Below are 22,092 nucleotides of genomic sequence, written 5' to 3'. Positions count from 1 at the left end.
ATGGTACCAAGGAACCTAACACATGTTTCAGGTTTTCTTCTTCTGGGATTCTCAGAGGAAACAGACCTGCAGCCCATCATATTTGGGCTTTTCCTCTCCATGTACCTGATTACTGTGTTTGGAAACCTGCTCATCATCCTGGCCGTCAGCTCAGACTCCCACCTGCACAACCCCATGTACTTCTTCCTCTCCAACCTGTCCTTTGTAGACATCTGTTTCACCTCCACGACCATCCCAAAGATGCTGTGGAACATCCAGACCCAGAACAAAGTTATCACCTATGAAGGTTGCATCACCCAGGTGTATTTTTTCACACTTTTTTTAGGGTTGGATGACTTCCTCCTAACAGTGATGGCTTTTGACCGATTTGTAGCCATCTGCCACCCTCTGTACTACAAGGTCATCATGAGTGCCCAGCTCTGTGGACTGCTGGTTCTTGTTTCCTGGGTCATCAATGTCCTACATTCCTTCTTGCAAACTTTAATGGTGTTGAGTTTGTCCTTCAGCAGAGAGGTGATAATCCCTCACTATTTCTGTGAACTGAAACAGTTGGTCCAACTTGCCTGTTCTGACACTTTTCTTAATGACATGGTGATGTATTTTGCTACTGTCCTGCTGGGAGGTGCTCCCTTAGCTGGTATCCTTTACTCTTACTCTAGGATAGTTTCCACCATATGTGAAATCTCATCAGCTCAGGGGAAGTATAAAGCATTTTCCACTTGTGCATCTCATCTCTCAGTTGTCTCTTTATTTTATTGTACGTGCTTAGGAGTATACCTTAGCTCTGCTGCTACCCAAAGCTCACATTCAAGTGCAACGGCCTCGGTGATGTACACTGTGGTCACACCCATGCTGAACCCCTTCATCTACAGTCTGAGGAACAAGGACATAAAGACTGCTCTGAAAGCATTCTTTAGGAGGACAATGATTAAAACACCAGTTGTCCTAAGCTGATGAAGGGAGCATGACTGGAAGATTTAAAACCTCACAGGCAGAAATTGCAATTTTTGAGATCAGATTGTGGAAGCAGATGTTGCTTTGTCCTTTATTTCTTGAAATTTCCATTTATTTGATCTCACCTCTTTCATATAATTTATGTAACTCATTTGATTAAGCTTAGTGATTTCCCTCTTATTCAAGAGTTATTTTAATAAAGGATAGTCATGAGTTGTACTGCTCCTATGTGGGGAAAACTACTGAAAACATTCACCGCTATCTGTGTGTTTATAACAAGGAAAATTTCAGACCATTGATTTCATGTTTGTGTACATCATTCCTTTGTATTATCACTTTAGCTGCTTTTTCTGATGTTTTGGACTTTGACATACACTGTGTATTGCTAGTTGTCACTGTATTTTATTTGCCTCTTTAGGATTCTCTTCCTTATTCAGTTTTGTTTCCACAATACCTATCACGTGTGTCCATGCTTTGCTCAGTCATGTCTCTTTGTAACTTTTTGACTGTAGTCTGCCAGGCTCCTCTGTCCATGGGATTCTCCAGGCAAGATAACTGGAGCGAGTTGCCATTTCCTCCTCCAGGGGATCCTCCTGAACCAGGGATCAAACACCATATCTTAGGTCTCCTGCATTGGCAGACAGGGGTTCTTTACCACTAGCATCAGCTGGAAAGCCCCTGAGGCATCAAGTTCAGTTCAGTTCAGTCGCTCAGTCACGTCTGACTCTTTGCAACCCCATGGACTGCAGCACTCCAGTCTTCCCTGTCCATCACGAACTGCTGGAGTTTACTCAAACTCATGTCTATTGAGTCAGTGATGCCATCCAACCATCTCATCCCCTTCTCCTCCCACCTTCAATCTTTCCCAGCATCAGAGTCTTTTCAAATGATTCAGTTCTTTACATCAGGTGGCCAAAGTATTGGAGTTTCAGCTTTAGTATCAGTCCTTCCAATGAATATTCAAGACTGATTTCCTTGAAGACTTGTTGGATCTTCTTGCTGTCCAAGGGACTCTCAAGAGTCTTCTCCAAACCATAATTCAAAAGTATCAATTATTTGACCCTCAGCTTTCTTTATAGTCCAATGTTCACATCCATACATGACCACTGGATAAACCATATCTTTGACTAGATGGACCTTTGTTGGCAAAGTAATGTCTCTGCTTTTCAATATGCTATCTAGGTTGGTCATAACTTTCCTTCCAAGGAGCAAGTGTCTTTTAATTTCATGACTGCAGTCACCATCTGCAGTGATTTTGAAGCCCCCCAAAACAAAGTCTGACACTGTTTCCACTGTTTACCCATCTATTTTCCATGAATTGATGGGACCAGGTGCCATGATCTTAGTTTTCTGAATGTTGAGCTTTTTCACTCTCCTCTTTCACTTTCATCAAGAGGCTCTTTAGTTCTTCTTCGCTTTCTGCCATAAGGGTAGTGTCATCTGCATATCTGAGGTTATTGATATCTCTCCAGACAATCTTGATTCCAGCTTGTGCTTCATCCAGCCCGTGTTTCTTATGATGTACTCTTCATATAAGTTAAATATAAAGCCTTGACACACTCTTTTCCTTATTTGGAACAGTCTGTTGTTCCATGTCCAGTTTTAACTGTTGCTTCTTGACCTACATACAGATTTCTCAAGAGGCAGGTCAGGTCGTCTTGTATTCCTATCTCTTGAAAATTTTTCCACAGTTTGTTGTGATCCACACAGTCAAAGGCTTTGGCATGGTTTATAAAGCAGAAGTAGATGTTTTTCTGGAACTATCTTGCTTTTTCAATGACCCAGTGGATGTTGGCAATTTGATCTTTGGTTCCTCTGTCTTTTCTAAGTCCAACTTGAACATCTGGAATTTCAAGAAATAGATGGACAACATGAAAATGAAATATTTTGCAAAGTAACATTAAGTGTATTTAAACATTCTTTTTTTATATCACACATATCTATTATATATTATATATTATTATATTATTAAACATATATTATATTATTATATTATAATATATAGTATTATACTATATAATATATATTATATTATTATATTATAATATATAGTATAATACTATATAATATATATTATATTTATTCAAACTTGTGTTCTCTTGTAAACTCTACCTGAAGACATGTATATGGCAATATATTTGAATCGTTCAATATAATTATGTGTGTGATATTAAAAAAAAATGTTTAAATACCCTTAATGTTACTTTTGAGTTTTAACATCCTGGAGGCTCAGCAGGCTGAAGGATTCAGGTTAGAACCTTCATGTTTTTCTATCTTTGTCCAGTAGGTGGCGACATGATATAGCTTTTTTTTTTCCCCCCATTTCTATCTGAGCTGCCTATGGTTATGAATCTGCACTTTAGACCCTCCATGGCCTCTGTCAGAGGAGTTACCCTGTGCCCTAGCTATTGCTTCTTGTGCCTCTGGGGTATGGTACCTTGCTGTTGTCAGTGCTTCTGGTGTGCTGCTTGAGATGCAGGGTGGGTAGTTTTCTGATATGCTTGTGATGCTTTTCTGTGTAGCTTCTCTGAGATCTCCTGAGTCACAGCTTCTGCTGCCGTATGAGGCAGGATGATGGTAGTCGGCGGAGCTGGGGTGGTAGGGGTTCTGTGGCATGTCCAGTGTGGAAAGGTTGACCAGCTGTAACACTGCAGATATGGAGGTGGGAGAGGGGGGCACAGGGTCATGGACACCTAGGTAGCTGGGGGCGGGGTCCCATGCCCCACTGCCACCTCTGCTCCTCCCTCTGCTGCAGGCACCCGATGCTGGTATACCACAGTTGGTGCCCCCTCTCCTGCTGCTTCTACTTTCCTTGGGGTTGAATTTATAAAAACCAAAAGGAAACACAGCCAGTAAGCTCTGAGACTGAATCCATAAGACACCTAAAAGAGGACAAAGCCAGGAAGCTTTGTGATGTTGGTTTTAGTAATATCTTTTCTAGATGTATATCTCCTCAGGCAAGGGAAACAAAACCAGGAGTAAACAATGATACTATATCATACTAAGAAAACATTGTATAGAAAAGGAAATCATTAACAAAATGAAAAGACAAACTACCAAATGGAAGAAGATATATACAAGGGATATATCTGATAAGCAGTTGATGTTAAAATATACAAATAACTAACATAAAAATAGCAACAAAAGAACTAGATTTTAAAATGAGCAAAGAATCTTAATAGGTTTTTTTTTAAGAATACTGGAGTAGGTAGTCTATCCCTTCTGCCTGGGATCTTCCTGACCCAGGGATCAAACCAGTGTCTCCTGCATTGCAGGTGGATTCTTTACAGCAGAGCTACCAAGGAAGCTCTCAAAAAGACATGCAAATGATCAACTGACACAGAAAGAAATATTTAATATCACTCTAAAAAATCCCTTACTTATAAATGACTTCTGTTCCAAGAGTGTGTTCGTTAAGTCCTATTTGTTCATCAGATCAGATCAAATCAGATCAGTCACTCAGTCGTGTCCGACTCTTTGCGACCCCATGAATCGCAGTACACCAGGCCTCCCTGTCCATCACCATCTCCCGGAGTTCACCCAGACTCACGTCCATCGAGTCAGTTATGCCATCCAGCCATCTCATCCTCTGTCGTCCCCTTCTCCTCTTGCCGCCAATACCTCCCAGCATCACAGTCTTTTCCAATGGGTCAACTCTTCGCATCAGGTAGCCAAAGTACTGGAGTTTCAGCTTTAGCATCATTCCTTCCAAAGAAATCCCAGGGCTGATGTCCTTCAGAATGGACTGGTTGGATCTCCTTGCAGTCCAAGGGACTCTCAAGAGTCTTCTCCAACACCACAGTTCAAAAGCATCAATTCTTCGGCGCTCAGCCTTCTTCACAGTCCAACTCTCACATCCATACCTGACCACAGGAAAAACCATAGCCTTGACTAGACAGACCTTATAAGTCCAACAAAGTTAGCCTAGGCACCTAACTTTTACAGATAATGCCAAACGCGAGAACTAATTTACATGGCTGGATATGTGAACACATGGTCACATTTTAAAAGTTAGCAACTTGAAGTTTCATATGTAAGGGACTTACTGTAATTATTAAGGAAATACAAATCAAAACCACAGTGAGAATTTATCTCATGCCTGTTACAATGGCATTATCAAAAAGGCAAGAAATAAGTGTTGGTGATCATATGGAGAAAAGGGAAACATTTTTATTGTAGAGAGTATCTTTTCTCCATCATATGCTATTGGCTTATTTTAAGCTAATTGTCCATATATGTGTGCCTCGTTGGTGTGAATTTAAATTGGTACAGCTACAATGGAAAACAAAATATAGGTTCCTCAAATAATTAGAAACTATCATATGATCAGCTTCTCTGGTGGCTCAGATGGTAAAGCGTCTGCCTGCAATGTGGGAGACCCGGGTTCGATTCCTGGGTCTGGAAGATCCCCTGGAGAAGGAAATGGCAATCCACTCCAGCACTCTTGCCTGGAAAATTCCATGGATGGAGCAGCCTGATAGGCTACAGTCCATGGGGCTGCAAAGAGTCTATTCCACTCCTGAGTATTTATTCCCAAACATGAAAGCACTAATTTTTAAAGATAAATGAACCCTTAAGTTGATCACAGTAGGATTTAAAATAGTCAAGATATAAGGAAAATATCTAGGCCCATCAATGTATGGGCTTCCCTTGTGGCTCAGCTGGTAAATAATCTGCCTGCAATACAGGAGACCCTGGGTTGGAAAGGCTACCCACTCCAGTATTCTAGCCTGGAGAATTCCATGGACTGTGTAGTCTATGGGGTGGCAAAGACTCAGACATGATTGAGTGACTTTCACTTTCTATCAATGGATGAATGTATAAAAAAGATGTTATACATCTGTATATGAGTATATATGTATATATATACATACATACATACATACACAATGGAATACTACTCAGAATGAAAAAGATGAAAGTTTTCATTTGCAACAATATGGATGAAATTTAAGGGTGTTTTACCAAGTAAAATAAATCAGAGAGAGGAAGACAAATATCCTTTGATTTCACTCATATGTGAAATAGAACAAACAGACAAACAAAGCTAGTAAATGAGCACTCCAAAGCAAACAAGAGCTAACATGTAGGTACAGAGAACAGAGTTCTTTGCATGAGGGAAAGGGGACTGAGGGGAGGGTGAATTGCTTAAAGGGGATGGACATTATCATGATGAATGGAAACTGAAATTTTGCTTGGGAGTGCTCTGTCCTGTACACAGAAGTAAAAAAAAGAAATGTTTGTACACATGAAACTTATATGACATTATCTCAATGAATGATATATCATTAAAAATAAATGAAAAAAAAATACAGACACATATACATTGGTGTTTTCCAAGATCATTCATCTACTAAAATTGGAAGAAAAAATAAATCATTACTGAATTGAAATTATACCTGTTTGTTGAGATGGCCCTAAGTGAAGCTTTCTTTGTACCTATGTCTTATGAAATGTGACACTGAAGCACTTTTCATTAGGAGGAGGTGTCTCTTTATCCAGCTTTGTATCTGGGCTAGACTTAGAAGTTTTATTTGCTTGAGCCCATAGAATTCTAGGTTCATCAACCTCATCAGAACTGATTCAAATGCATTCCTTTTTATGGCTGAGGAATATTCCATTGTGTATATGTACCACACTACTTCACTCATTCATCTGTTAACAGACATCTATGTTGCTTCCATGTTCTAGCTATTGTAAATAGTGCTAAATGAACAATGGAACACGTGTGTCTTCTTCAATTTTGGTTTCCTCAGGGTATATGCCTAGGAGTGGAATTGATTTATGTCATCAAGTGTTCTGCCTATGTTTTCCTCTAAGAGTTGGTGATGGACAGGAAAGCCATGTGTGCTGCAGTCCATGGGGCACAAAGTGTCAGACATGACTGGGCAACTGAACTTAATTGAAAGGCCAACATTGTGAAGGTGAGAAAATTTATTCCAGAGTAGCATTTCTCTAAATTCACTATTCCTAAAAATTTCCAAGGATTGTAGTTTAATTTCAAATTATTTTTCAGCAGGTCTGATCAGGCACCCACAGACACTTCATATCTAACAAGATGCTAAGTGCTGATGCTTCAGGTCCTCATCTGTGGATCACAGTTTGGGTAGCGAATAAGTGGTCCTATGTTAGATTCAGTTATAGAAAGACTTAGGTATTCAACAAAATCTTCCTTGTATGTAATCTTGAAAACAATCCAGGATGTCTTTTGTTTGTTTGTTTTCTTTTATTTTCTGGCCACATGGCATGTGAGACCTTAGTTCCCCAACCAGGAATAGAACCCATTGTCCCTTGCATTGGAAGCACAGATCCTTAACCACTGGACTACCAGGGAAGTACCTTCCGTGTATGTAATTTTGAAAGATAAGATTTTCACTCATTTTTATAGGTAGTGATAAAGTTTTTGTTGATTTTTATGGAAATATTAAGTGACATAAAATAATTTCTATTAGAAAAAGACTTTGCAGTAGGCAGAACAAGATCCTCCAAAAGATGTCCACATGCTAAGAACTTTGGAATACCCTAACTTACATAGCTGGCATAATTACAATAGCTCATGAAATACAGTTTATCTTGATGTAGGACTATTAGCACAGATATGCAGATTGGACTAGTATAATCACAATAGATTTTCTAAATGTGATTGAGAAAGGAAGAAGACTTGGAGTCAGACATTTAAAACTGTAGCCATCTGGATTTGAGGACAGAGGAGGAGCCATGAGTTAAGCAATGCTGGTGACAATTAGAAGTAAAATATTAACAAGATATTGAAAACAAGATATTGAATGCATTCTCCTCTGGAGCATTCAGAAGAATCACAGTGTTGCAGACATCTTCATTTTTGCTCAATGGGACTTCAGGATTTTTGTCTCATAGAACTTTATGATAGGTACTTCTAATTTGGTAGTGTTGTAATTTGTTAAAGAAGCAATAGGAGTCTAACATAGATATTTGTCCAATCATATGCTGTTCCTGCTAACATATTATATTTCAGATGGTAAAGAATCCACCTGCAATGCAGGATACCTGGGTTCAATTCCTAGGTTGGGATAATCCCTTGGAGAAGGGAACGACAACAAACTCCTGTATTCTTGCCTGGAGAATTCCATGGAAAGACCATTCATGGAGTCAAGAATTAAAATTTTCTGGCTGTGCATTGTTAAGGGTAGTATGTTAATCATACAAAAATTGGTGAGAGACAACTCCTCTAACTAGGAAGAAAGCAAAGTGACATATATGGATTTAGGAACAGTGAAATTTAAATATAGCAATTAACATTTGAGAAATCCAGTTTTGTTTGTTATTCTTATAAACTAAAGACTGTTGTTCAGTCACTAAGTCATGTCCAACTCTTTGCAACCCCATGGACTGCACCACGCCAGGCCTCCCTGTCCTTCGCCATCTCCCAGATCTTGCTCAAATTCATGTCCAATGAGTCAGTGATGAAATCCAACCATCTAATCCTTTGCCACCTCCTTCTCCTTTTACCTTTAATCTTTCCCAGCATCAGGGTCTTTTCCAATGAGTTGACTCTTCGCGTCAGGTGGCCAAAGTATTAGCACTTCAGCCTCAGCTTCAGTCCTTCCACTGAATATTCGGGGTTGATTTCCTGTAGGACTGACTGGTTTGATCTCTTTTCAGACCAAGGAACTCTCAAGAGTCTTCTCCAGCACCACAGTTGGATAGCATCAATTCTTTGGTGCTCAGCCCTTTTTATGGTACAACTCTCATCTAATCATGATCCATGATAAACTAAAGACTAACCTACTTACATAAAAGGAAGAAATTGACATAAAGTTGTTCAAGACAGAAGACCACTACAACTGCACACACCATCGTGGAGGAGCCTTTAAAACACAAAATGGAGCCTGACAGCTGACAATAGACCCATGAGGAAACAATCATAACTCAGATCAACTCCCTGTCATAGAAACTCATTAGATAAAAGATTCATTACACTAAATCATTGCTTTTAGGATGATGTGCTATGTTGCAACAGCTAACTAATACTACAGTCCAAGTGAATAGAACTGAAGGAAAGGCAATTGTTGTGATTATGTCATACAATTTTATTAAAAAGGGATTCCATTTAGATTTCCTTGTAGGTAAGCAAGAAAGGTTAAAAGGATATGCTTGTTTGTGAAAAACTTGTGCCTTTATCACAGGACTAGATGGAAATTTAAATCTAGAGAGCCATAATTTGGAGATATATATCATCTATATAATATTATATATATCATGTACATCATATAAATATGATATTTAAATTATTCATTCACAACTCTTTTACTGGTTATCACAGAAATGGAATGGGGGAAATATTTCGTGTAGAGCAATGGAAGGAGTTGTTTATTTGTAGGCAACAATGGAAATATTCAAGCAGAATGATATAATTACCCCCAAAAAATCCTTCACCTCCACGATAAACCCCTTTACAAACAGACACTAAATCGTATACATCAATAAGTAAATGGACACCATGAAAACATCTCTTGCAAATATATAACCTGACACAAATTTTTGCTAACTCATACTTAAGGTCTTCTATGACTCTAGGTCTTATGTCAAACTCTTTATTGAAATCTTTGTTTCACATAGATGCCAATCAGAGTCGTGTGTTTGATGCTCAGTTTTACCAGTAACTCCTGTAGGCAATGTGGACACTGAGCTATTAATAAATAGAGACTAGTACACTGTTAGGGAGTAAAATCAGATGACCAATTATGAAATACACTACCTGCTAACATTTACATTTTTGGGAAGAGCAGTTATGGTAGTGACCTTCCAAGATATGAAGAACTAAAATGTGATAGACTGTATTTTCATATTTTATTCTTCTATGAAATTATATAATTGGTTTGGTTTCCAAGGTAGTTTTTTTTTCCCATAGAAGTAGCAAAATTCATGATGATTCCTTTAGTAAAAAGAAAGAAAGTTTAGTATATAGTGTATCATTTCAGAAGAATATTCTTAAGAAATGTGTGAAGTCTCATGAGATAAATGGAAATTTACATATATGTTTCACATGAGGTTTTGAATCAATTTGAGAGAATAGAAAAGTGACAAAAGAAACAACTTAGATAACAGAGAACAGCAAAGTTAATCAAGGATGTTTTTAAAATTGTATAGAGAAGTTGAAATCAAAGAAATGGAAATATCAGGCAATAAATTGAAGAAGCTTTTGCTATTATCACAATCTAATCAAAGAATCACATATGTGCCTATGAGGCTTTGAGCCCTGCTATCATGGGCAGTTCTTCAGCCCATGTCCTTCAGCCCAAGGACAAATGGCTCTTTTATAAATGTTACCATTCCAAAGAATCTTTTTAGAGTCCTCTTTATGTCTTTATTTCTCAGACTGTAGATGAAGGGGTTCAGCATGGGTGTGACTGCAGTGTACATCACCGAGGCAATTGTACTTGTGTGTGAGCTGTGGGTAGCAGCAGAGCTAAGGTATACTCCTAAGGCTGAACAATAAAATAAGGAGACAACTGAGAGGTGAGATGTACAGGTAGAGAATGCTTTATACTTCCCCTTAGCTGATGAGATTCCACAGATAGAGGATGAAATTTTAGAGTAAGAGTAAAGGATACCAGTCAGGGGAACACTCCCCTGAATTACAGATCCAAAATACACCATTATGTTGTTGAGAAAGGGGTCAGAACAGGCAAGTTGGATCAGCCATTTGATTTCACAGAAAAAGTGGTGGATTTCCAAGTCTGAGCAGAATGACAGCTGCAACACCATTAAGCTGTGTAAAAAGGAAAACAGGGCACTCATGATCCAGGACACCAGAAGGAGCAGTCCACATACCCAGGGCTTCATGATGACCAGGTAGTGCAGGGGGTGACAGATGGCCACATACCGGTCATAGGCCATCACAGTCAGGAGGAAGTCATCTAATCCTGCAAAAAGTAAGTAAAAATAAACCTGTACGATGCAGCCTTCATAAGTAATGACTTTCCTCTGTGTCTGAGTGCTTTGCAGCATCTTTGGGATGATGGTGGAGGTGAAACAGATGTCTACAAAGGCCAGGTTGGAGAGGAAGAAGTACATGGGGGTGTGGAGGTGGAGGTCTGAGCTGACAGCCAGGATGATGAGCAGATTTCCAAACACAGTGATCAGGTACATGGAGAAGAAAACCCCAAATATGATGGGCTGCAGTTCTGTTTCCTCTGAGAATCCCAGAAGGAGAAATTGTGAAATTTGTGTCTTGTTCTCTGGTTCCATATGATGATGTGACTATTGGGAAAAAAATGTGTATAACATGATAACTTTCACTCAAATTGATATTACTCAAATAGCTAAAATACCGTAATCTCCATTTTGCTGACAAAAAATTGATGTTAATATGCTGTATATAGATAAATTCTCCTTGAGGATATACCTCATTTCGCCTCTAACTCAAAGTGTTTGTCCCATTTGAGCATATTTCCAAGCAGTTCATGTTTCAGTTTTATTGAGCAACATATTGAGAGCATAAATATTCTAAGCACATATAAGTGATAAATATGTGCACATATACGGGATAAAATATCTCTATATTTTAGACATATTTAAAAACAAATCTTTCACAATCCAAGGATGGTGAAAAATGATATTCAAATAAATATATAATATGTTAAAAGATGACAGATGTATGGAGAAAACAGAAACATGTGTAAAGGAGAGAGTACTAAGAGACATTATTTTACGCTGAGTGTTCAGGCAAGGGCTTAAAACAAGGGTTTATTTGAAGAAACATTAAGAAAGGAAGAGAAGGACCTATTGTGATACTAGGAGAAGGTACTCACTAGAGTGAAAGCAGGAGGAACAATCACTGCAAAGGACCTGAGGAAGATGCTGGTTCCACATGTTCAGATCTAAACAAGGAAGCCAGTGGGAGAGAGGGATGAATAAAAGGAGGAGTGATTAGAGATGGATAGATCACAAGCTGGAATCAAGATTGCCAGGAAAAATACCAATAACCTCAGATACGCAGATGACACCACCCTTATGGCAGAATGTAAAGAGGAACTAAAGTGCGTCTTGACGAAGGTGAAGGAGGAGACTGAAAAGGCTGGCTTAAAACTCAACATTTAAAAAACTAAGATCATGGCATCTGGTCCTAGCACTTCCTGGCAAATAGATGGGGAAACAGTGGAAACAGTTAAATACTTAATTTTCTTGTGTTCCAAAATCACTGTGGACAGTGATTGCAGTTATGAAATTAAAAGATGCTTACTCTTGAGGAAAAAGGCTATGACAAATAGCATATTAAAAAGTAGAGACATCACTTTGCCAATAAAATTCTGTATGGTCAGAGCTATGGTTTTTCCAGTAGTCATGTATGGATGTGAGAGTTGGACCATAAGGAAGGCTGAGCATCAAAGAATGGATGCTTCTGAACTGTGGTGTTGGAGAAGACTCTTGAGAATCCCTTGGATGGAAAGGAGATCAAACCAATCAATCCTGAAGGAAATCAACCCTGAATATCCACTGGAAAGACTGATGCTGAAGCTGAAACTCCAATACTTTGGCCACCTGATGCGAAGAACTGAGTCATTGGAAAAGCCCCTAATGTTGGGAAGATTGCAAACAGAAGGAGAAGCAAATGACAGAGGATGAGATGGTTGTATGGCATATCGACTCAATGGACATGTGTTTGAGCAAGCTTCAGGAGATAGTGAAGGACAGGGGATCTTTGTGTGCTGCAGTCCATGGGATTGCAAAGAGTCAGACATGACTGAGCCACTGAACAACAACAACAGGAATGCTGAGGAACAAGGGGGCTTCCCTGCTACAGCTGACACTTCAGTCCACAGAGAATCCTTCTCTCCATGTTGTTCCCAGCACTTTATGGATTTAGTTGCAAGGACATCCTGTGAATTATATCAGATCCTCTGCTTAGTACCATCTTTGATTGAGTTTTGACCACCGTCACCTTAGTATGCCAACTTAATTTATGAGTTCAGGTGCTTCTGCTTTAAGAACTGTTCCTATTCCACAAGGCACAGGTTCACAGACACAGTATCACCTCCAGAGCAGCTACTGTCACGAATTTCTTATCCAGAACCATCCTCCTTGGGCCATGAGTGGTTATAGCTCAAGCTGGTCAGATCAGATTAATTTTCTCCTATGTGTGTGTGTGTTTGTGTTAAGTCACTTCAGTTGTGTCTGATTTCTGTCCTGTAGCCCACCAGGATCCTCTGTCCAAGAAATTTTCAAGGCAAGAACACTGAAGTGGTTTACCATGCCCTCCTCTAGGAGATCCTCCTGACCCAGGGATTGAACCTGCGTCACTTTACATCTCCTGTAATTTTCTCCTAAACAAAGTTTAAGTGGTATGCAGAAATTCCAGTTCATAAGCTTCTGAGACAATAATAAATTTGAGGCTCCTTTTAGCTACAGCCACTTTCTGCCCTGTATGTAAAGAAATATAAAAAGTATGAGGGACAGTTAAAATGAAGGTAGAAGAGCTAACAAGCTCAAATCCTTCCTGAGACAATGTGACCAAGAAAAGCTTCCTTGGTTTGGCAACATTCCAACCTCAGCTGCATCTCCTAGATGCCCAGGAAAAATCAGAAAGAAACATACCTCTTTTCCAGGGAAAGAAACAGTTATATCTATATGATGTGAAAAAAACATACAGATTTAACATCCCAAGAGAAAAATAACCAACAAGAGTAGACTAACAATTCAAAAATGAAAATGTACAAAACACAACAAAAGTTTCATTTGTGTTATTTGAAGCAGTAGAAAATTGTCTTTCCTGTGCTTTACCAAATGATTTGACCTCTCTGTGTCATCTGATACTGAATTAGGCAAGTTCTATCTCTCTTTTCTTGTTTGAGTGAACTCTCAGAGATGGTGATGGACAGGGAGGCCTGGCGTGCTGCAATTCATGGGGTTGCAAAGCGAATGAGTGGCTGAACTGAACTGAACTGAACTGATCTCTCTTTTCTTCTGGGTCATAATTTGTTACTCTTGGGCTTAATGTTTTGACTTTTTAATAAATCCAACACTTTAATTCTAGTTCTGGGCTTTGTCCAATATACAAAAGCCTTTGCACACCATACTCCATAAATCTTGAGCACGTCAGAAAAATTCATTCTCTTATTCTGGATAAACTTCTTTATGTGATTTAAGCCTGAGGACACTATATTTTATTTCACTGTACTGTGACCTTGCCACTATAATTTAAGATATTAATCATCAGAGACTTAATTTGCTTTATCATCAGAGACAACTGCCTGTTCACTTATTATTTTCTCAAAGGTATGTGAATATATTTGCATTTATTTAAAAAAAAATGAACTTAAGAAAATGAGTGAATTATGAAATGACAAAATATGGCTAAAATATGAAACAAATAAAAGGGTGATTTCATATAATCATAGTAAAGAAAACTGAATGGAACAGCAAAAACTGACTGAAACATGATTTATAATATGAGTAATTAAACATTTATGACATGAATTAATAATTTAGTAAAGACCTTGACTCAAGAGAACATATAATGACCCAGAAATTTCTGGCAGATATCAGATGCTTTGTTATAATGTGTTATGATTAGAAATTAGGTCCCCTTAGGTATGAACACTATCCTTTGGGATGGTTGTATTCAATTTGGTTGGAAAAGGCTGGATTGTTGAATAAAAACTGGAATAAATGGCTATCTAGAAGGAAATTAAGTAGTTCCTTCTCTGACATATCTTTTAAAAAGGGACTAAAGACCCTAGAGTAAAAGTGAGCAATCCATTTTAGATGCATATATAAAAGTCCACAATGGAACTACATTTTTACTGATACTAGAAACACAGAGAGTTTTAAACTCAGATTTCCTCAATCTCTGTGCTACTGGACATTCTCTGCCTGTTCCTTCTCTGGGGTGGGGGTCTGTCCTGTAAATTGCAGGATGTTTAGAAACATCCTTGCCCACCACTTATTTTTCATCAGTGTGACAGCAAATAATGTCTACAAATATTGGTCAAAAAACCCTGGGGAACACAATTATCCTTGGTTGAGAAGCACAGTATTAAATAAAGAGTCTCAAAATATTTTTGTAGCAGTGATATAATAGTCACTTATGGATAAATAATGTTATAGGCCACCAAATGTGGGAGTCACACAGCCACACCTTGTGATATTATATAGATATTAAAATAATGAACCAACATTATACTGGTTGATTGGAAGCAAGTCCCTGAGGTATTATTGAGAACGAAACAAGTGAGGAACAAATTGTAGAAAACATTAAACATAATGACTATTTGTCACTAAAATATAAAGACCATTTATGATATATCCATGATGGTATTGATGCATTTGTGTAAAAGTATATAAGTGTGTTTAAGAACACATTTTACAAAGATATTTTTCAAAACCTAAGAACTTTTGGAACAAATCATATTGATGAGAGTGCAATTATGTAAAGTGTATTGTTTTCTGGGCAACATGCTATGTGCTAAGTTGTTTCAGTCATGTCCAATTCCACGCGACACTATGGACTATAGTTTGCCAGTAGCCGCCATCTGTCCACAAGATTCTCCAAGAAAGAAGACTGGAGTGAGTTGTCATGCCCTCCTCCAGAGGATCTTCCCAACCCAGGATTTGAACCTGCAATCTCTTAATTCTCCTCCATTAGTAGACAAGATCATTATCATTAGCACCATCTGGGAAGCCCCTTTATGAACAATAGAACATAATAAAATTGAATGAAAATCTACAATTAACTGATCAAAAGACACAAAAGAGTAAAAATTTAACAGTATTACATGGATCACTAATTTAAGATCAAATTGCCAAAGACTTGGAAGTGAAAAAATATAACATAAGAACATTTACAACGTGAGGAAGAAGAAGTATCTAAATTATAATTTTATCTTAAATGTAGATAGAAGAATTCAAATATGCTTAGAATATAAGACAAATGGTAAAAAGTTAAGATCAGGTGATGCAACTTATAGGAAAAGTTTTAATGAGAAGGCCAAAAGGAATAATAAGGAGTAACAGATGAGAAACTCTTAATAGGAGTAAATATGTATAAAAAATTATCACCACTAAGGATGCTGAAGAACTCTCACTTTCCTTTCTTGCTTACAGCCAGAGTGGACACATTAAGGATATTAAAGTAATTAAATTATTACAGTGAGAAAAATAAGAATAAAAAGCAATGGGCGGTATGTACTGTGCAGCATGATGACTATAGTTCATAATACTTTTTTTAGCACAATTTAAAGTTGGAGAAGACTCTTCAGAGTCCCTTGGACTGCAAGGAGATCCAACCAGTCCATTCTAAAGGAGATCAGTCCTGGGTGTTCTTTGGAAGGAATAATGCTAAAGCTCTGATGCTCGGAGGGATTGGGGGCAGGAGGAGAAGGGGACAACAGAGGATGAGATGGCTGGATGGCATTACTGACTCGATGGACGTGAGTTTGAGTGAACTCCGGGAGATGGTGATGGACAGGGAGGCCTGGTGTGCTCTGAATCATGGGGTCGCAAAGAGTTGGAGACGACTAAGTGACTGAACTGAACTGAACTGAAAGTTGCTTAAGAGACAGTATATCCTAAAAACTCTCATCACAAGAAATAAATTGTAACTATGTGTGGTGATAGATGTTAACTAGGTTTACTGTGGTGATCATTTAGCAACAAAAACAAATATTGAACCATCAAGCTGTGTACCTGTAACTCATATACTGTCATGTGTCAATTATACCTAATTTTTTTGGAAAAGAAATGAAGAGAATGTCGGTATATAAGATCAACAAAATTTATCAATTTGTGTAAAATCCCCACAAATACATCTATGCATATATAAAAGAACTAAATCATGAATTTAAGTTTCTTGTTAAAAAATAATTCTTTCTATCAAAAAATGCAATTTTAAAAAGGAATAACAATACTCTGATACCACTATATAAAACAAAATAGTTATAGAGATTTTTTTAAATAGAGTAACACTGCATGGCTAACAAATCCGTAGATATATTTAGCCTCACAGATAAGATAGTTGAAAGTAAGCCTCACTAGCATACATCTTTTCACTTATGTAGCTAAGTATTTTTTTTCCTTATATGAACACAAGAGTGAGAGAAGATACTGTAATGTGTGTTTCCTACACAGCTATTGAAAGTGTGTATTTGCAAACAGTCATTAGTTTATTTATTTTTTTTTGTTATTATTTTTTTTTTAATTTTACTTTATTTTTAAATTTTACATAATTGTATTAGTTTTGCCAAATATCAAAATGAATCTGACATCATTAGTTTAGATCTTTCTCCTCCATATGGAGGCACAGTCTAATATGTCCCTTCTTACAATAAAATGAAATGCCCTCACCTCACTGATCGACCCTCTACAGTTAATGCCCTATTTGTCTACTCCTGTTAATTAGAAGAAACTTAGACTCATGCCCCACTTTACTGGATGCAGTTTATACCTCCCATTCGTTCTTTTGTGGGCTTCCACTAGCATGATTTAATTGTCAACATTACCACTCACGTTTTCAGGTGCACTCTTCCTTTCCAGCATCATAAATATATACATTTTTATTTATGTACCTATTTTATTTAGGAAACCCAGCAAACAACTGCAGTGACCTCTGCAGGCTATGCTAGATTGTGACCTCTGTGACCTCTGGTACATTCCTGGCTTCCATCCTTTCTGATCCTCTCCTGCAGTGTCTGTGGAGCTTCAAACTCACCTGTTTGGGAACTCTGTGCAGGAGGTTTCCCTGTGAAAGTCAAAATTTCCCCCTAAGTAGCTGGCAACGCAGACCAAAGCTCTGTCTCCCCACAAGACAGCAAGAAGAGATCAAGCATTGGCCTCTCAGCCAGATGTAGGATTGCAAAAGCAACAACTACATCCTATCCAACCAAAGAGGCACAGGCTGAGGGACTGCAGCAGACGGGTTATTTACATCTTTGTATATTGGCTCATTAGACATGTTTTTTTCTTGTTACATCAGCCTCTAAGTATGTGATGTTCCCCGGTGACACTGGTCTGGACAAAATTGATTCTTTCTTCTGATTCTCTGTTCCTAAGAGACTCCAATATAAGATAAGTAAATTCAGTTTTGTCATTCCTTCTCTGTTAAATCTTCTGCTTCCAAAGCTCTAAGGTTTCTGACACCTTATCACATCCCTGAGTTAAAATTGTCTCAAAAACATAATATTGACCATTGGTCTTGAATATGTCCTTTGGATCTTCAATGCCTTGATTTGTGGTGGACACACAATCCCAGAAATGTCTGACTATTGCCCTCTTCAAAACAAGGGATAACTTTGCTTCTTTAATATAAAGCTAACTTGGGTATTATGACGTGGTTTCATGAAAGTTTTGCAAAGCCAAAAAATTTCCTACTTACATCAGAAATTAAAGAAGTCTACTGCCATTGCAGGAAAAGTAAGAGATGTGGGTAGTATCCCCAGGTCAGGAGGACCCCGTGGAGGAGGGTATGGCAACCCACTCCAGTATTTTTGCCTGGAGAATCCCATGGAGAGAGGAGTCTGGAGGGCTACTGTCCATAGAGTCACGAACAGTTGGATACAACTGAAGTGACTTAGCATGCGTGCACCACTAGCTTAGCATATTATAAAGACTGTCTACTTTAAATTTTACTATAATATATTCTATGAAATAGTATTTTTATGAACTCCTTTCTCCATTACAGAAATGTAATTTACAGGATAGCACCCAGTTCTGTAATAGTCAACACTGTTAAGGTGAGAATATTTATTCCAGAGTAGCATTTATCTAAATTCACTATTCCTAAAAATTGCCAGGGATTGTAGTTTAAGTTCAAATTATTTTTCAACAGATCTGATCAGGGACCTACAGACCCTTCATTTCTAACAAGATGCTAAGTGTTGCTGCTTCAGGTCCTCATCTGTGAATCACAGTTTGTGTAGCAAAGAAGTGGTTCTGTGTTAGATTCAGTTATAGCTAGATTTAGGTATTCAACAAAAATCTTCTCTGTATGTAATTTTGTAAACAATTCAGGGTGTCTTTTCTTTGTTTGTTTTCTTTTATTTTCTGGCCACATGGCATGTGAGACCTTAGTTCCCCAACCAGGGATAGAACCCAGTGTCCCCTGCATTTCAAGCACAGATCTTTAACCACTGGACCACCAGGGAAGAGCCTTCCATGTATGCAATATTGAAAGATAAGATTTTCATTTAATTTCATAGGTAGTGATAAATTTTGTATTGATTTACATAAGTATTATTAAGTGACATAAAATAATTTCTGTTAGAAAAAGACTTTGCAGTAACCAGAATAAGATCCTCCAAAAGAGATCCAGATGCTAAAAACTTTGGAGTATCCTACCTTACACATCTGGCTTAATTACAATTGCTGATGAAATACAGTTGATCTTGATGTAGGAATATTAGCACAGATATGCAGATTGGACTAATATAATCACAATAGATTTTCTAAATGTGATTGAGAAAGGAAGAAGAATTGGAGTCAGACATATAAAATTGTAGGCATGTGGATTTGAAGACAGAGGAAGGACCATGAGTTAAGTGATGCCAGTGACCATTAGAAGTAAAATATTAACAGGACATTGAGTTTATTCTCTCTGGAGCATCCAGAAGTATCACAGAGTTGCAGACATCTTCATTTTTGCTCAATGAGGCTTCAGGATTTTTGTCTCAAAGAACTTTATGATAGGTACTTCTTTTAACCTGCTAGTGTTGTAATTTGTTAAAGAAGCAATAGGAGTCTAACATAGATATTTGTCCCATCATATGCTGTTCCTGCTAACATATTATATCTCAGATGGTAAAGAATCCACCTGCAAAACAGGAGACCTGGGCTCCATTCCTAGTTGGGGCTAATCCCGTGAAGAAGGGAATGACAACCCACTCCTGTGTACTTTCCTGGCAAATTCTAAGGAAAGATCGTGCATGGAGTTCCAAAGGCCGGACATGACTGAGAGATTCACACACATTAATTTTAACACATGCTATTCCTAGCAGCTGAGTTTAAGTTTTTGATTCTAACACTGAGCTTCCTTATAAAGTCATTATATGTTAAACTCATATCTTAAACAGGAGAAAATTTCAGTCACTCTGGAGAGATTTTGCCCCCTTAGCTGGTACAGAGAATTTCGCTTTGTCTAAATGTAAATATGGTTCTGACTATGAGAGATTTGGAATTTAAAATAGGAAAAGTAAATAATTATCACAATTAACGGCACACATTCTACTTTAAATCTTCATCTTCTGCATTAAAATGTTGCTCTGGAAAAAAAAAATCTTTGTTTTAATATTTCTATATTTTTTCTAAATCATGTTTATTCCAGCATCCTTTTTTTTTTTTTTTTTTACTTCTAACCTTCCAACTGTCTCTCATGTTTTCTTTCAGCACAGTGGGTGGGGTTACAATTGAAATGATGCATGCACATCTATGTGCATGTGTGTGCTTATTTCAGAGAGGTATATACAGACATATAAACACATATACATATTCCTAAACTTGAACAATTTTTGTTGATTCAGCAAAGTGTTTCTATGCTGCTGCTAAGTCGCGTCAGTCATGTCCAACTCTGTGCGACCCCATAGATGGCAGCCCACCAGGCTTCCCTGTCCCTGGGATTCTCCAAGCAAGAACACTGGAGTGGGTTGCCATTTCCTTCAATGCATGAAAGTGAAAAGTGAAAGTGAAGTCGCTCAGTCGTGTCCAACTCTAGCGACCCCATGGACTACAGCCTACCAGGCTCCTCCATCCATGGGATTTTCCAGGCAAAAGTACTGGAGTGGGGTGCCATTGCCTTCTATACATTTCTTTAATTCCTCACAACATCCAAGTGAAGTTAGGATTGGTCATCTCACATTTCCTTCTGAAAGATAAAATTAAGGCTCAGGGCATTTCCATTATTAATAATAACTTTACAAAGAAATTAGAACTTATTGTGGACCTTTTAAAATTATATGCAAATGGAACCATGTAATATACTTCTGGCTTTTGAAATTTATTTATTTATTCTTATTTTTTAATTTATTTTAATTGGAGGCTAATTACTTTACAATATTGTATTGGTTTTGCCACACATCAACATGAATCCACCATGGGTGTACACGTGTTCCCAATCCTTAACCCCCCTCCCACCTCCCTCCCTCTGGGCCATCCCAGTGCACCAGCCCCAAGCACCCTGTATCCTGCATCAAACCTGGACTGGTGATTCATTTCTTATATGATATTATACATGTTCCAATGCCATTCTCCCAAACGATCCCACCCTCGCCCTCTCCCACAGAGTCCAAAAGACTGTTCTATACATCTGTGTCTCTTCTGCTGTCTCGCATACAGGGTTATCATTACCATCTTTCTAAATTCCATATATATGAGTTAGTATACTGTATTGGTGTTTTTCTTTCTGGCTTACTTCACTCTGTATAATTAGAAAATTGCATATTTTAAAAATGTATAGTTTATTATATGTAATTACACTCTAATGAATTAGTTAAGAAGCAAAATTTTCTGACTGCATTATTATGGGTAGTATGTCAAGCACAGGTAGTTGAATCACACTAAAGTTGATGAGAGAGAGCTCCTCTAACTGGGAAGACAGCAAAGTGATATATATATATAGATTTAGGAACAGTGAAATTTAAATATAGCAATTAACATTTGAGAAATCCAGTTTTTTTTTTACATATAACTTATAAAGTAAAAATTGTTGTTCAGTCACTAAGTGATGTTCAACCCTTTGTGACCCCACAGACTGCAGCACACCAGGCTTCCCTGTCCTTTGCCATCTCCCAGATCTTGCTCAAATTCATGTCCAATGAGTCAGTGATGAAATCTAACCATCTCATCCTCTGCCACCTCCTTCTCCTTTTACCCTTAATCTTTCCCAGCATCAGGGTCTTTTCCAATGAGTTGACTCTTCGCATCAGGTGGCCAAAGTATTAGCACTTCAACCTCAGCATCAGTCCTTCCACTGAATATTCAGGGTTGATTTCCTGTAGGACTAATTGGTTTGATATCCTTTCAGACCAAGGGACTCTCAAGAGTCTTCTCCAGCACCACAGTTGGATAGCATCAATTCTTTGGTGCTCAGCCTTCTTTACGGTCCAACTCATCCAGTCACTGTACATGATAAACTAAAGACTAACCTACTTACATGGGGGCTCCCCTTGTAGC

General features: G+C 38.0%; 1 protein-coding gene and 1 pseudogene across 1 annotated transcript; one reads left to right on the top strand and one right to left on the bottom strand.

The window, feature by feature from the left end:
* Positions 1-22,092, top strand: part of LOC132345686 (olfactory receptor-like protein OLF4) — a 270,579-nt pseudogene continuing 248,487 nt past the window's right edge.
* On the bottom strand, positions 10,213-11,250 carry OR7A122 (olfactory receptor family 7 subfamily A member 122). Its single transcript, XM_002688658.2, has one exon. It carries the CDS (start codon positions 11,182-11,184, stop codon positions 10,213-10,215), a length of 972 nt encoding a protein of 323 aa, XP_002688704.1. The 5' UTR covers positions 11,185-11,250.

The sequence above is a fragment of the Bos taurus genome, chromosome 7 (assembly GCF_002263795.3).
Source record: "Bos taurus isolate L1 Dominette 01449 registration number 42190680 breed Hereford chromosome 7, ARS-UCD2.0, whole genome shotgun sequence".
NCBI lineage: Eukaryota > Metazoa > Chordata > Mammalia > Artiodactyla > Bovidae > Bos > Bos taurus.
Note: the sequence above shows the minus strand (reverse complement) of the source record. Positions and strands in the feature narration are given on the sequence as shown.